The sequence below is a fragment of the Miniopterus schreibersii genome (genome assembly GCF_964146895.1).
Source record: "Miniopterus schreibersii genome assembly, chromosome: 20".
NCBI classification, from domain to species: domain Eukaryota; kingdom Metazoa; phylum Chordata; class Mammalia; order Chiroptera; family Miniopteridae; genus Miniopterus; species Miniopterus schreibersii.
In genome coordinates, this window is record NC_138122.1 from 21544819 (window position 1) to 21558167 (window position 13349).

At 32.9% G+C, this 13349-nt stretch overlaps 1 protein-coding gene across 4 annotated transcripts in view; it reads left to right on the forward strand.

Annotated features, from left to right (window-relative positions):
- Positions 1–13349, forward strand: part of TAOK3 (TAO kinase 3) — a 104221-nt gene that overhangs the window by 40539 nt on the left and 50333 nt on the right. For 3 of the 4 annotated variants that reach the window (XM_081122594.1, XM_081122596.1, XM_081122595.1), the window contains exons 3-7: positions 1522–1723; positions 6431–6502; positions 7153–7254; positions 10458–10503; positions 11379–11475. In XM_081122594.1, coding sequence (XP_080978720.1) covers positions 1604–1723; positions 6431–6502; positions 7153–7254; positions 10458–10503; positions 11379–11475 — 437 coding nt within the window. In that variant the 5' untranslated portion in view covers positions 1522–1603. Of the gene's footprint in view, positions 1–1521; positions 1724–6430; positions 6503–7152; positions 7255–10457; positions 10504–11378; positions 11476–12983; positions 13112–13349 lie in introns of those variants that run through there. The other variant, XM_081122597.1, reaches the window with a different exon arrangement.

Below are 13349 nucleotides of genomic sequence, written 5' to 3' on the forward strand. Positions count from 1 at the left end.
ATAGGGATAAAATATTCTTTTATAAAACTTTTTAGTTTCAAGTTATTTCCTTATAGATTTTTATTATTCTCAGTTATAGCTTACAATATAGAGAACTACTTGGTTAAAAGAAATGAGCTAAAGTTTGTTTCAATTATCAAATTATTTTCTGGAAATAAAATTTTTGTTGTAGTAATACACATAAGAAAGTCTTATATTATGATTTGTTGTGGGGTTTAAAGGAGTTAATATATATATATGTGGTAGTTAATGTTGCCTGATACATAGTAAGGCTTAATGTTAACTGTTATTATTTCAATATTAATTAGACCAAAATGCTTTTTAAAAACATATTTATTGAGATATAATTTTTTTAAATCATCACCTGAGGGCATGCTTTTTATTGATTTTAGAGAGAGAGGAAGGGGGGGAAGAGAGAGGGGGAGAAACATCGATGTGAGAGTGAAACATCGATTAGTTGCCTCTCGCATGTGCCCCGACTGGGGATCAAACCCTCTAACTGGGCACGTGCCCTAACCAGAATCAAACCTGTGACCCTTCCATGTATGGGATGACACTCCAATCAACTGAGCCACACCAACCAGGGCGAGATATAATTTTTATACCATACAATTTACCCGTTTAAAGTATACAATGGATTTTAGTATATTAACAGTTGTGTTACCATTAACTCAGTTAATTTTAAAACATTTTCATCACCCTATAAAGAAAGCCAATACTCTTTAGTTATCCCCACAAACCATCCTTCCCCCCAGGCTTAGGCAACCAATAATCTACTTTGTCTCTATAGATTTACTTATTCTGGAAGTATTTTATAAACGGAATCATACAACATGTGGTCTTTTGAGACTGGCTCCTTTCACTTAGCATGTTTATTGGGTTCATCCATATTGGAGCATGTATCAGTACTTCATTCATTTTATGACTGAATAGTACTCCATTGTATGGACAGACCACATTTTGTTTATTCATTCACCAAACGGACATGTGGGTTGTTTCCATCTTCTGGCTATAATGAGTAAACTGCTATAAATATCCATGCACAGGTCTTTGTGTGGACATATGTTTTCATTTCTCTTGGCTAAGTACCAAGGAGTAGGATTTCTGGGTCAAATGGCAACTCTGTGTTTAAGTTTTTGATGAACTGCCAATCTATTTCCCAAAATGACTGCACTATTTTACATTCCCACCAGTAGTGTTAGAGAGTTTCAATTTCTCCACATCCTTACCAATACTTATTATCTCACTTTTTTATAATAGCCATCCTAGTGGGTATGAAATGGTATCTCAGTGTTTTAATTTTACTTTTCTAATGACTAATGTTGTAGAGTGTTTTCTCATGTGTTAATGGCCACTTGTGTATCTTTGGAGAAATGTCTATTCAAATCTTTTGCCCATTTTTCTTTTGGGTTGTCTTTGTTATGGAGTTGTAAGACCATAATACTTTTTAATATCAACTTGTATTGCCACCAAACAAAATGTGTTAGAAATAAGTTAATGTCAAACTTAATTTTTCTACAGGTACTAAAAATTTACCAAAAAAAAACATTGTCAATGAGAAAGAAAGCTAACTGGGATATCAAAAGCAAAACGTTTGGTCATCATGCGTAAAGGGGTGCCAAAGGACCCAGAGATTGCTGATCTGTTCTACAAAGATGATCCTGAAGAACTTTTTATTGGTTTGCATGAGATTGGACATGGAAGTTTCGGAGCAGTTTATTTTGTAAGTAATTGAAAAGAATCATTTAGATAGATCAGATTAAGAAAGTTTGACTTCTACACATTCTATTACTTGTAAAATACACTTGGCTTTAATGTTTATTCTACAAATTAAGTGGTATTTACAGCAGAGACAAATAGTCATTGCTGAAAAGCCAGTCTCAGAATTCTAGGCATTATTCAAGTCAATGGTTATCTATGTCAACTAACTCTGCGATTAAGGTAGTATAAAAAAGTTATAAGCTTGGCCCAGCCGGGCATGGCTCAGCGGTTGAGCGTCGACCTAGGATCCTGGCGATCAGGGTTCGATTCCCAGTCAGGGCATATGCCCGGGTTGCGTGCTCGATCCCCAGTCGGGGGCGAGTGGGAGGCAGCCGATCAATGACTCATCTTTGACGTTTCTATCTCTCTCTCTCTCCCTCTCCTTCTCCTTTCCTCTCTCTGAATTCAATAAAGATATAATTAAAAAAATAAAAAAGTTATAAGCTTGAAGTTGAGCCCTCTGCCTTTCCACTGTATGCCAAGCTTTTTCCTGCCTTAGAGCCTTTATGACATGCTCGTACCTAGAAAACTCTGTGCATTGCCTCCCTGTCCCTGTCTAACTCTTGTCTATTTAGAGTGTATGCCTTTTGAAAATGAGGGCTATTTCTAATACATCTTTATAACTTGAAAGGCTAGTACAATGCCCTGTTTACAGTAGGCACCAAATATATGTTATTTGTTGATAATGATAGACTAGAGAAATCAGAAATATACCTGCGTGGCTTTGAAATTGAAATGTAATCATTAACTATATATTGTCTGTATAAAAAAGTGAGTAGTACAGGCCCATATGAGCCCATAAGCCACTAAAAAACAGATTAAGGGGAATTAACTGACACTTTACTATAAACTTAAAAAAAGCTTTAACCTTTTATCTATAGTGGTCACATAGGTACTACCTTAAAAATGGATTTTCTCACTAACCAGAGTAATATTTGTGTTGCTCCCCCCTCCCTGCTACTAGATTCTCCCTCTTGTTACTCATACCCTTATAATTAAGAAGACTGTTGTCTCTTACTTGGATAACTGCTATAGCCTCCTAACTGATGTTCGTGCATGCATCCACTCTGGTCTCTCTCCAATCTATTGTCCATACCACAATAAGCTTGAGGATAATTAAAAAAAAAGTAAATCTGATTGTATCACCTTTTCACTATAAAGCCTTCAGGGAGGCTCTTTCTGTGGTTAGGCTAAAATCAAAATCCTATGGTAGCCAGCCTAAAAAGTCCTTCATGATGTGGTTCCTATCTGTGCCTGAACTATATTCTTGCCCATTCTCATTGCTCTAGCTATAATAGAGTTGCTTTCTTTTGATCACCCACCATAGGCTCTTTGTATAAACTGTTCTCTCTGGAGTGTTTCCCCTTCTATCTTTACCTTCCTAATTCCTGTTCATGCTTTAGCTCTCAGCTGAAGCCTCATATTGTCAGGGTGGCCTTCCCTAGCCTGCCTAAGTCACATCCCCCCACCTATGGCTCTCAAAGTAAAGCATACCCTTCTTTATAGCACACGTCATAGTTGCAGTTTTATATTAGTTTGTCAGGATTTTTTTTTTGTTACTATCTATCCTCCTAGAAGAGAGATAGGTATTGGGCATATTTACTCACAATTCTATCCCTAGCACTTAGCCAAATACCCAACAAATTTTGAACACCTGATAAATATTTGAAGAATGAATGAATAATGAAGAACTTAGAGAATTTGGTACTGCTAATTAGTGCTTTTCATGAGTCATAGTCATGCTAGCAAGCCATTAAGACCAGAGTCTAGCAACCCACGTTTTTATACCTAAACACTGTAATTCTGTTAGACTCTGTAGTTTACAGCTTTTACACAGAATGATGCCAGAAAATATGTTTCAAGTGAATTGTAAGCTGACACAGTTCTTGCAGAATCAATCAGCTGAGAGTATATATTATATTCAGACAAAATTGAAATTAATAACTTGATGAAATGTCTGTGTGTTTAGATTTATGTAAGTAATTCAGAAATTAGTAGCATTAACAAATGCTAGTAAGAAATTCGCTGTTAAAGGAAAATAAGTATAATATTGTATGGCAACTAGAATTGAAAAATAAAAAACAGAAATCTAAAGAAAGGAAAAGAAAAAAGGTCTAAGCATGTTTATTTTTGTATTCACTTAAGCACAACCAAAAAGTTTCCAGGGTTCTAGTGTTGCCTTGTTCAATTCAGCATAACATCTGTAATCCACCAAAAGCAAATAATTTAGTTCTGTTGTTCTATGTATAATTACCTTTTAGTTTTAGTTGACTCTTAATAACTATGGCAAAAGAAAAGCTTATGCTTAATTTCTGTATTTCTCTATAAACTAGCAAAAAGTTACAGTAATCTAAATATAGCTGGAAAATGGTTAATAGAATATCAAGAACACATTGTAAGTTCTCAACAAATACTCCTTGAATCAGTGATCTTACTTCAAGTTACTGAGACCATTGAGACTATTGGAAGCGTTAAGTATGAGTGTAAGTTTCAAGAATAAAGCTTGAAGTTTTTAGAGCTTGTAATAATTCATAATACAGTGTGAAGCACTGGAAGCTGAGACCGCCATTTATAGTTTCCTTTCCCTGTATTAAAATATTGATTTTTTTTAAAGTTTCAGTTCTGAATTTTAACTAGTATAAAATTGCATTAAAAATTTCATATCTATAAAGAAATCAATATGGAAATGTTTTTCAAATTTTAAGTCTCTGCCCCAGTAGGTAGATTCTGTAAGCAAGTATACTTACCATATTCTAAGTAATGATTACGCTGTGAATCTAAAGAAATATATTTTTTATTTTAAGGTGGTTCTTTGTTCATGTCTCTGGTTCCACATAGCACTGATTATAAATTACTATAATAAGCATTTAAATAATATTATCTGATTCCATTTCTGTGGATCTTTTTTTTTTTTTTCCTTTTTGTAAAGGTTAAGGCTTTGTTTTTTAAACACTCGAACTGTAAGTTAAAATTCTTCATTGTTTAAGCATTTCCTATACCTTTCCCAGGCTCCTTAAGCTTCACAGTACATAGATTCATGCCCAAAATATCCACTTTTCAAATATAGTCCCTCTAACCTTTATTGTAATACTGAATTTACATCAGCTTTTCTTTGTTGATGTAAATTGCAAGCACAGTCTTAATGTTAAATTTTAAAAGCCAGCAAAATGTGAGAGATTTTTGTTTTTAACAAGTCAGTGTATTCCTTCTAAATGAATAAAATATCTAAAAAATGCCTTTGAAGAGTCCTGCTGATTTGCAAACTATAATTTGTGGATACCTTGTTATTATAATAGGCACTTTCTCCTAAGTGCTTGTAAAAAAATTTTTTTTAGTATATGTTAATTTTCTCTGCATTTTGGCATTCAGTAAGACCCTAGGGTTGAATTCAGTTTACATTAGTAAGTTATTGTTTATTGTTTGAATTTAACATTTTAAATCAAAAAGAAACCATTGTTATATCTGAGGAGCTTCTTTAATTAGATGTATTTAGGAAAATGATTATGCATTTTTCTCAAAAATTGGTGACCTGATTTTATCTGTGAGTGAATCCTAATCTTTTACCTCAGAACCACTGCTATAGCTTCCCTGGTCCACAATAATAATGTTCTGGAACCAAAATAACTTGCTTACATCAGGGGTATGATGCAGCCCTGTTATTAAAAGAAAGTCAGAATTAGATCATCTTTTAATGTCTTATATTTATTTTTCTGAACAATTTTAGAAAATTACCTAGTTTTAAATCTCAAGTAAATTGGGAGGAAAAGAATATTACTTGAGTTATTTATAGTTTTCATGTGTGCTTTCAATAAACTTATATTTGGGGTTTGGAGAAGACACATAATTACGAGACAAGGCAATCTATAAAGATGACTTACACCCACGCAAATGTGTATATGTACATACGTAATACATTCTTATAAAATATAGGTAACTTTGAAAGTAAAAATCCATCCTAAGATTAATTTTACCTTCTGCTGCACTGTTCAGTACAGTAGCCACCATTTAAATTTAAGTTAATTAGAATTAAATAAAATTTAAAATCCATTTCCTCAGTCACATGTGCTGCGTTTCACATGGTACCATATACAATATTGATATAGAACAATTCCATCATCACAGAAAGTTCAGACAGCACTGCTTAGGGATTATCACTAATATATATTCTGGAATAAATTTTTTTATAATCTTTTCTGCACATATACCCACATTATTACTATTTTGCAAAAATGAGGTCATACCATACAGGTTTTTTTGTCATGATATTTTTGACATGTTTCTATATATAGATTACCTCATTCTTGTAGTGGGTACTTCATTATATAACTGTATCATATTTATTTAGCTGGTTCTCTATTGATGGATGGTCTATATGATGAAGCCAATGTGGATGTTTTGGAAATATGATTTGTTTCTGTTTGATTGGATATATTTTGTTAACCCTAATTTTTTTTTCATGTAACCTTTGCATGTATATAAAAAGGAATAAAGATAAACTTTCTTTAAAGTGGAATGGAACTGTCTACCTAGCCTATTAAAAGTTGGACTATCTTTAAATTGTGATAATGAAGTGTGAGAATGTTATTTAAAGTCTCTAGTCAAATATTTAAGTTAAACTGGCTGAAATTTCATTCATTCTTTTTTTTATTTTTTCACTGACTTAACACAGGCCACAAATGCTCACACCAATGAAGTGGTGGCAGTTAAGAAAATGTCTTATAGTGGGAAGCAAACACATGAGGTAAGTTAAAGACAGTTGTATACCCAAACTGACATAAGCAAGTTCATATGAAATTGACTGGAGAAACAGAGTTCTTTTATTTATTTGTTTGTTTGTTTATTTATTTATTTATTTATTTATTTATTTATTTATTTATTTATCTTTATTGATTTCAGAGAGAGGAAAGGAGGGGGAGAGAGAGAGGTAGAAACATCAATGATGAGAGAGTCATTGATCGGCTGCCTAAGCCTGCAACCTGGGCATGTGCCCTGACTGGGAGCGAACCCTAATCTCCTGGATCCTAGGTCGATGCTCAACCACTGAGCCATGCCCAGCCGGGTGAAACAGAGTTCTTTAAATATTTTTTAATCATAATTCTTTTTCCCCCTCCTTGTGGAGCATTCAATAAGCATCCCTAATATTCTAACTCAGTCAACTATTTTGTGGAATAAATGGGTTAGTATAATGGATTTAAATATATATTTGGTGTTAGATTTGCATTTACATGTATTCAAACTTAAAGAAGTAACACAAGATTAAATAGCTTCTTCATTTATTAAACATTTACATTGTTCATTTAAAAAATAAAAAGAACATGATATATGTGTAGTTGATAATAAAATACTGTTTTAAGCTTTAGAACAATAACTTTTTTTTTCTGACTTCAATAGAAATGGCAAGATATTCTTAAGGAAGTCAAATTTTTACGACAGTTGAAGCATCCTAATACCATTGAGTACAAAGGTTGTTACTTGAAAGAGCACACTGCTTGGGTAAGTCAAAGGACTTCTATTATCTATTCTTTTTCTATTAAAATTTTTTCTATTTTTCTCTCTTATCTTTTTGATCTGTAAAATTATTAGTCCCATTTTTGCCTCATCTGACTTTTGTTATTAGTATTTCACATTTGTTAATGCCTCAGAGTATGCCATATGCTATATATTCCGTAAGAATGATATCTAGTCTAGGAGAAATTACATTCTATAAACACTCATTGAAGAAATGATGAAAAGTTAACATGATTTTATACTGATTTACTTATGAAAGTAAAGGGCAGGGCCCTCTGTTCTCATCCTAGAATTTTTATCTTTGACAGTTTTCATCCCCACTCCAGATCCTGCACAGTTCAGAATTGTGCTTGGTATTACAGAGCCTGAGTTTTATCAAACAGGGCCTAACAATAATTAAAATGAAACAATATTTTGTTCTACTCTATCTTCTTAGTGTATTTTTACATGATTGTGTTTCTGTTGGGCATTGTTTCGTACATGAAATGTTATACTTTGTACTTAATTCAGATTGCACATTCCAACTTAAAGTCCAAGTTAACTATCACTTATTGAGTGCTTACCATGTACTATGGCCTTTCCTGTACATGGCCTCCACTTAGGGAGTTGGGGTTTTGTTCCCAGATGGACTATCATATCGAACAGTATACTTAAACATTTCTGTTTAGGTAACTCTTAAGATATCTAGAGCCATTGTTTCTGGTCCGAGGAGAAATTAATCAGAGGAGTATCTCGTTGTCTGGAAATCAGTTCTCTGGCAATCTCAGCAGACTTGAAGGGGTCAAGAAAGGGATTTTGAGCAGGCAGAATAAATGTTACAGTATCAAGTGTTCAATCTCATATGTTCCGTCTTCAGAAAAATCCTCTGAGCTCTTATTTGAAACCTGTTTATTCTTAGGTTGCACAGAGCCCTAATAGCTTGGTCACCTGGTCTTTGTCTACAGTGGACTTGATAGGTTAATTAGAGAAACTTGAGGGACTGAGCTGTTGGAGGCACACCTACAAACAGCCACAAGACTAATCTGACCATAAAGAAGAAGCTGGGAAAGCCAGAATGCAGACCTAATACTTTAAAAGCAGCAATGAAAGCTGTTTAGTGTCAGGAGCAAACGACCAGCCACAGCTCAGGACCCTTGTGTTATGGAAACAATAGGGAAAAGAATATTTGTGACAAAAATATGGAGTTGTTTAATATGTAATTTAAAATATATAAATATAGAATATTTATTCCATTAGATTTTAAAGCTCTATGCTCATATTCCATATACCCAGTTTAAGGAGGTTAAATATGCATATTAAGTTACTCATTTAAGAAATTAGAAAAGTATGGAGCCTTATTTTAGGATCTGAGCATCTTATGATTCTCATGTATTAAATTGGTTTTTCGCCTGTTAAAAAAAAAAGGAAAGAAAAAGAAATTAGAAAAATATGTGATACAATTGAGAAATGTTTCCATCAAAATTCATTAAAGAAACAAGTATTTATTTGTCAATTATGCCTTGATAAAGCTGAAAAAATAGTGCATATTAAAGGCTACCATTCATTATAATCACTTATGTGGACTCTTTCATTTCACAATAAGAAATAAAATTAATGTTTATAAATCTGCCTACTTTTCATGATAAGCAGAAAACTATAATAAAGTTTCTAAACTTTAAACTTCAAAGCTTCTCATATTGTTCCAAATTATTCTAGTAATACAATAATTTTTATATATTCATATATTTAATATTATGTGTAGTGTAATTTAGATATATAAATATATAACTTTATTATACAATATACTGTATATAACATATATTTCTATATGTATTATGTACCTTGCATTGCATTACTACTGGAACAACTTAGAAAAATATGAGGTTGAATATATAATATTGCATAGTATATATAATTACATATTATATGTAATATTTATTATCTATTAATATTATATACCTCATATTCTCCTGTTATTTTGATAACACAAGGGACCTAATATATAGATACATGTTTTCATACTAATTTTTAATTAAAGGAATCAATATATTAATATTGGTTATGTCTAGGTTATTATAGGAAATTTGTATTTTATAATGAGAGTATGAGTTTTTAAAATAAAAAGTAATTTGTAGGAGTTTGTTTGCTTGTGTGTGTATGTGGGGACTAGTCACTGAGCACTCACAGTTCTGACCTTGACTACAAATCAGTAGTCTGGAACACCTGAAAAATCTATCCTGGAAGTAAAGAAAGAGTTTTCGTATTTTTGCTTTTATAAAACCTCCCAAGATTGCAAACCCAATAAATATCAATAACATTTTAATAACATTATTTTCAAATTATTTTAAGATATAAATTTAAATATCTCTCAGGAATTCAAGCTAATGTAATGATAACAGGCTACATCTTTAGATTGAGTTCTAAACAATATTTTCTTCTTCTTTTTTTAAATGAAGGTGGAAGTAAATGATCTTGTTTCCATAGATGCAAATACTAAATATTTTCTTATTTAGCACTTAAAAAAATTTTTTTTTTAATTTATTGATTTTAGAGAGAGAGGAAAGGAGAGAAAGAGAGGGAGAGAGGAAGAGGAACATCAATTTGTTGTTCCACTTATTTATGCAATCACCAGTTGATTCTTGTATGTGCCCTGAGTGGGGATGAAACCTGAAACCTTTGTGTATCAGGACGATGCTCTAACCAACTGGGCTACCTGGTCAGGGCTGTTTAGCACTTTTTAAATGTGAAAATAAGGAATTTACTACTTATTATCGGTTTATTTTATTTAACTTGTATTTCCTATTATAGATTTTACTGGCTCATGTATTTGGTTGCCACTTTCCAAGTTATAGAATTTAATTTGTAGTGCAACCTAAGCCACCTTAAATCCCTTTTTGAAACAATATGGTATAGAATTTATTAGTAAATAAATAAGTTTGAGATCTCTCAGCTTGACCATTTCCAGTGAGTATTTTCATATCCAATTCCCTTATAGTCTTAGACTAATTCCAGTTCCAAGTAGGAGATAACAAAAACAAATGATAAAAATGGTAAAAACCAATTAGTGCCAGTTGACCAAAATTTACTCCAGGGTGAGATACATCAGAATATTTATTCTTCTAGTATTCTCAGGTCCTGGGTTGGTTGGTTGGTTTTGGCAGTTTCTTATTAACCTTTATTGTTCTGCTCATTATTTTAATCTCTTACAGTTAGTGATGGAGTACTGCCTAGGCTCAGCCTCTGATTTGTTAGAAGGTAAGAATCAAAACACTGGCCCCTCCTTTCTGTTTTACCTTGACCAGAATGTTATCTGCTCCTAAATTAAAGTCCAATTTGGGCAAACTAAATGGAAATCACTTAGACTTAGGGTTGTGTGGATAAGCTATGCAAACTTTGTGGTGTCACTAAAAGTATCTGAGTAATGATTACCAGCCCTCCTGCTGCTTTGTTTAGTTCATGGTCCACCCTGGGCAGGTACTTCTAAAATGTTTGGCTAATGAGATGTAGCATGTGTAGCCACAAACATCAAATTTATGTTTATGTCTGAAAGAGAGGTAGATGATATTAAATTAAATATTGATATTTAACCCTTTCAAATATCTAACTGATCCAGTTCTCTGCAGATGCTGTTATAACCAGAGACTGTGTTTAAATTACATTTAAAAAAAACCTTTCTAATATTATCCTGGATCTCTGAATAGAATTGCTTATTAGCTGCTTTCACAAATAATGAAAACCTGTAGTTAGAGGAGTAATATATGTGGCTTCAGAGCGGAAGAGAATATGCACTAAAGCACTCTAGGGTTTAAAATGTCAGAAGAAACTGGTAAATTTGGGCCTGGCCAATTGACTTGCAATTGACAAATAAATTAACAATTCATTACCATGAATATCAGACTTTATTTTATTTTGTTTGGAGGGTTTGTTTGTTTGTTTGTTTTTATACTTGGGTGTTCTGTTATCTGATTGTTTATTGCTATTCTGTAGAAAATATATATCCTGTGTATTTAGATGAATGTGTTCCCAGTTTGTCATTTGAGAATGTCTACAATTGAGTCTGGTATAGCTGCATAAGATAAAAAGAGGCATAAAACTGATCATGTACTTCTGAATGTTTTTTTCTTCCTCAGTTCACAAGAAACCACTTCAGGAAGTAGAGATTGCTGCCATTACTCATGGTGCCTTGCAGGGGCTAGCCTACCTGCATTCTCATGCATTGATTCATAGGTAAGATTAGAGACCAGTTACATTTTCATTTCAGCTATTGGATTATCTATTCAACGAACCTTGAAAATTAGTGCATGCTCCAATTTTGAGGGTGCCTACGGCTTTATGGGAAGCAAATAGACTGCTGCTGCTTCTGGATGTGAGGAGCGTAGTTGCCAGAATTTAGTTCCTATCTCTTGGTCTCTCCCATATATCCACGAAGACTTACATTATCTCTGTTCTATGGTAACTATTCTCCAGGTAGGGTTTTGCAGGGAAATTTGAAGAAGAGCTCCCCAACCTTTTGATACTGTGTCAAGAAGGAAAGAAAAGAAAATTAGCCTCACTTGCATATATTTACTTCCCAGTTCAGCTGCCTCTCCCCTTCCAATTGCAAATAACAAGTCTCTCTTATATAAATATATGCTTTCCCTTTCTCAGTAAAGAACTTCTAGTACAGTTACTTCAGCGAATGGTGCAGAGGTAGTGAAATGTGAGTTATGTATAAAGCATCTGAGGTGGCTCAAAAACAAGAAAAAAGCACTGACATTTGCTAGGAAGAAATGAAACCATTAGGTCATAGGTTCCCCTTTTACTTCTGTTTTAATCACGAAAGAGTAGCCATCACAAGTTCTGGTGCTAAAAAAGCAGAACTTCCTCAAGATAAGCAGACCAAAATTCCTGCTGTGATTTTGGCTTATTTGTAAGGACTAACCATGTATAATAAATATTGATGAAATAAATTGAACCATAATTTCTGTGGATTTGACACATTTTTAAAAATATATATCTTTAGTACCAAGATGTCATTACAGAATGCCAGCTTGTTTATGATTTTGCTCATTCCTATTAAAGCCACAGTTCAGGTTTTTTTTATGCCTTTGTCATCTTAATCTGCACATTAATGTGTTAATTCTATATCATACTTCAACTTTTTTAATATGTAAAAGAAATTGAGAAGACAAAAAACTTTTAAAGAATGCTCTTTATTTAATTATAAATGCTCTCTGTGTCTCATATTTTATTATTTTGATTTAAGAGACTAGCTAGTCAATGTTGTAATTGAAGATAATAGAGAAAAGATTTTTTGTTGTTGTTGTAAGAAAAATAAATAATGCTTTTTTTTAGTTCTCTCTGCCAATTCCTAATGTCATCATGAGGAAAGAAACTGAATTTTCAAGGAAGATTTTTGGAAACGTTATTTTGGAAGTATTTGAATGTTATCATTTTCAATTTGACATAAATTTACCTCATTCTCTCTGCTTTATCTTTTCACTGCCCATCACCTTACAACTCTGGGTTCCTAGTGCTCATTACACCTCACTCCTTTTTTAAAGAGAATAAGGGACACATCCACATCTTGTCATCCTAATATCATACTGAAGAATGAATTTTTAAAATCATATTTTAAAATCTTTTTGCTGCATAAAATATCTAATAGCTTTGGTCATAACCACTTGCAATTCTTTGCAGTAATACAATAAATGCAATTTCCTAATCCCTAATCCTTGTTTGTTTTGATCTTTCAGGGTCTTCTTTTTACTGTACAGTGTTATTTTTAAAATAACACCTTCTATATAACATGTACCCTCACATGCCTTAGAGTTGCAGTTACAATTAAAGGCAGAGAGAAAGGGTCACAGGCAAGAAAGAAAAGGTATGTGTGTAGAGGAGGCTTGTCGGTAGGTAGTCAATACAGAGTTATTGAAGGTTTATTTAGGCTCCAAAAAATGTCATGTAATTTGGAAAAGGAAAAAAAAAAAAAAGAGGCGGTTACAAACGGCACCAGTTTTTCCAGCACAAGGAATAAATACAATTGGCGACTGGATGTAGCATCTGAGAATATGGTTTTGTAGGCATAGCAGCTGAATAGGTTTCCTTGTCCACATGTCTGC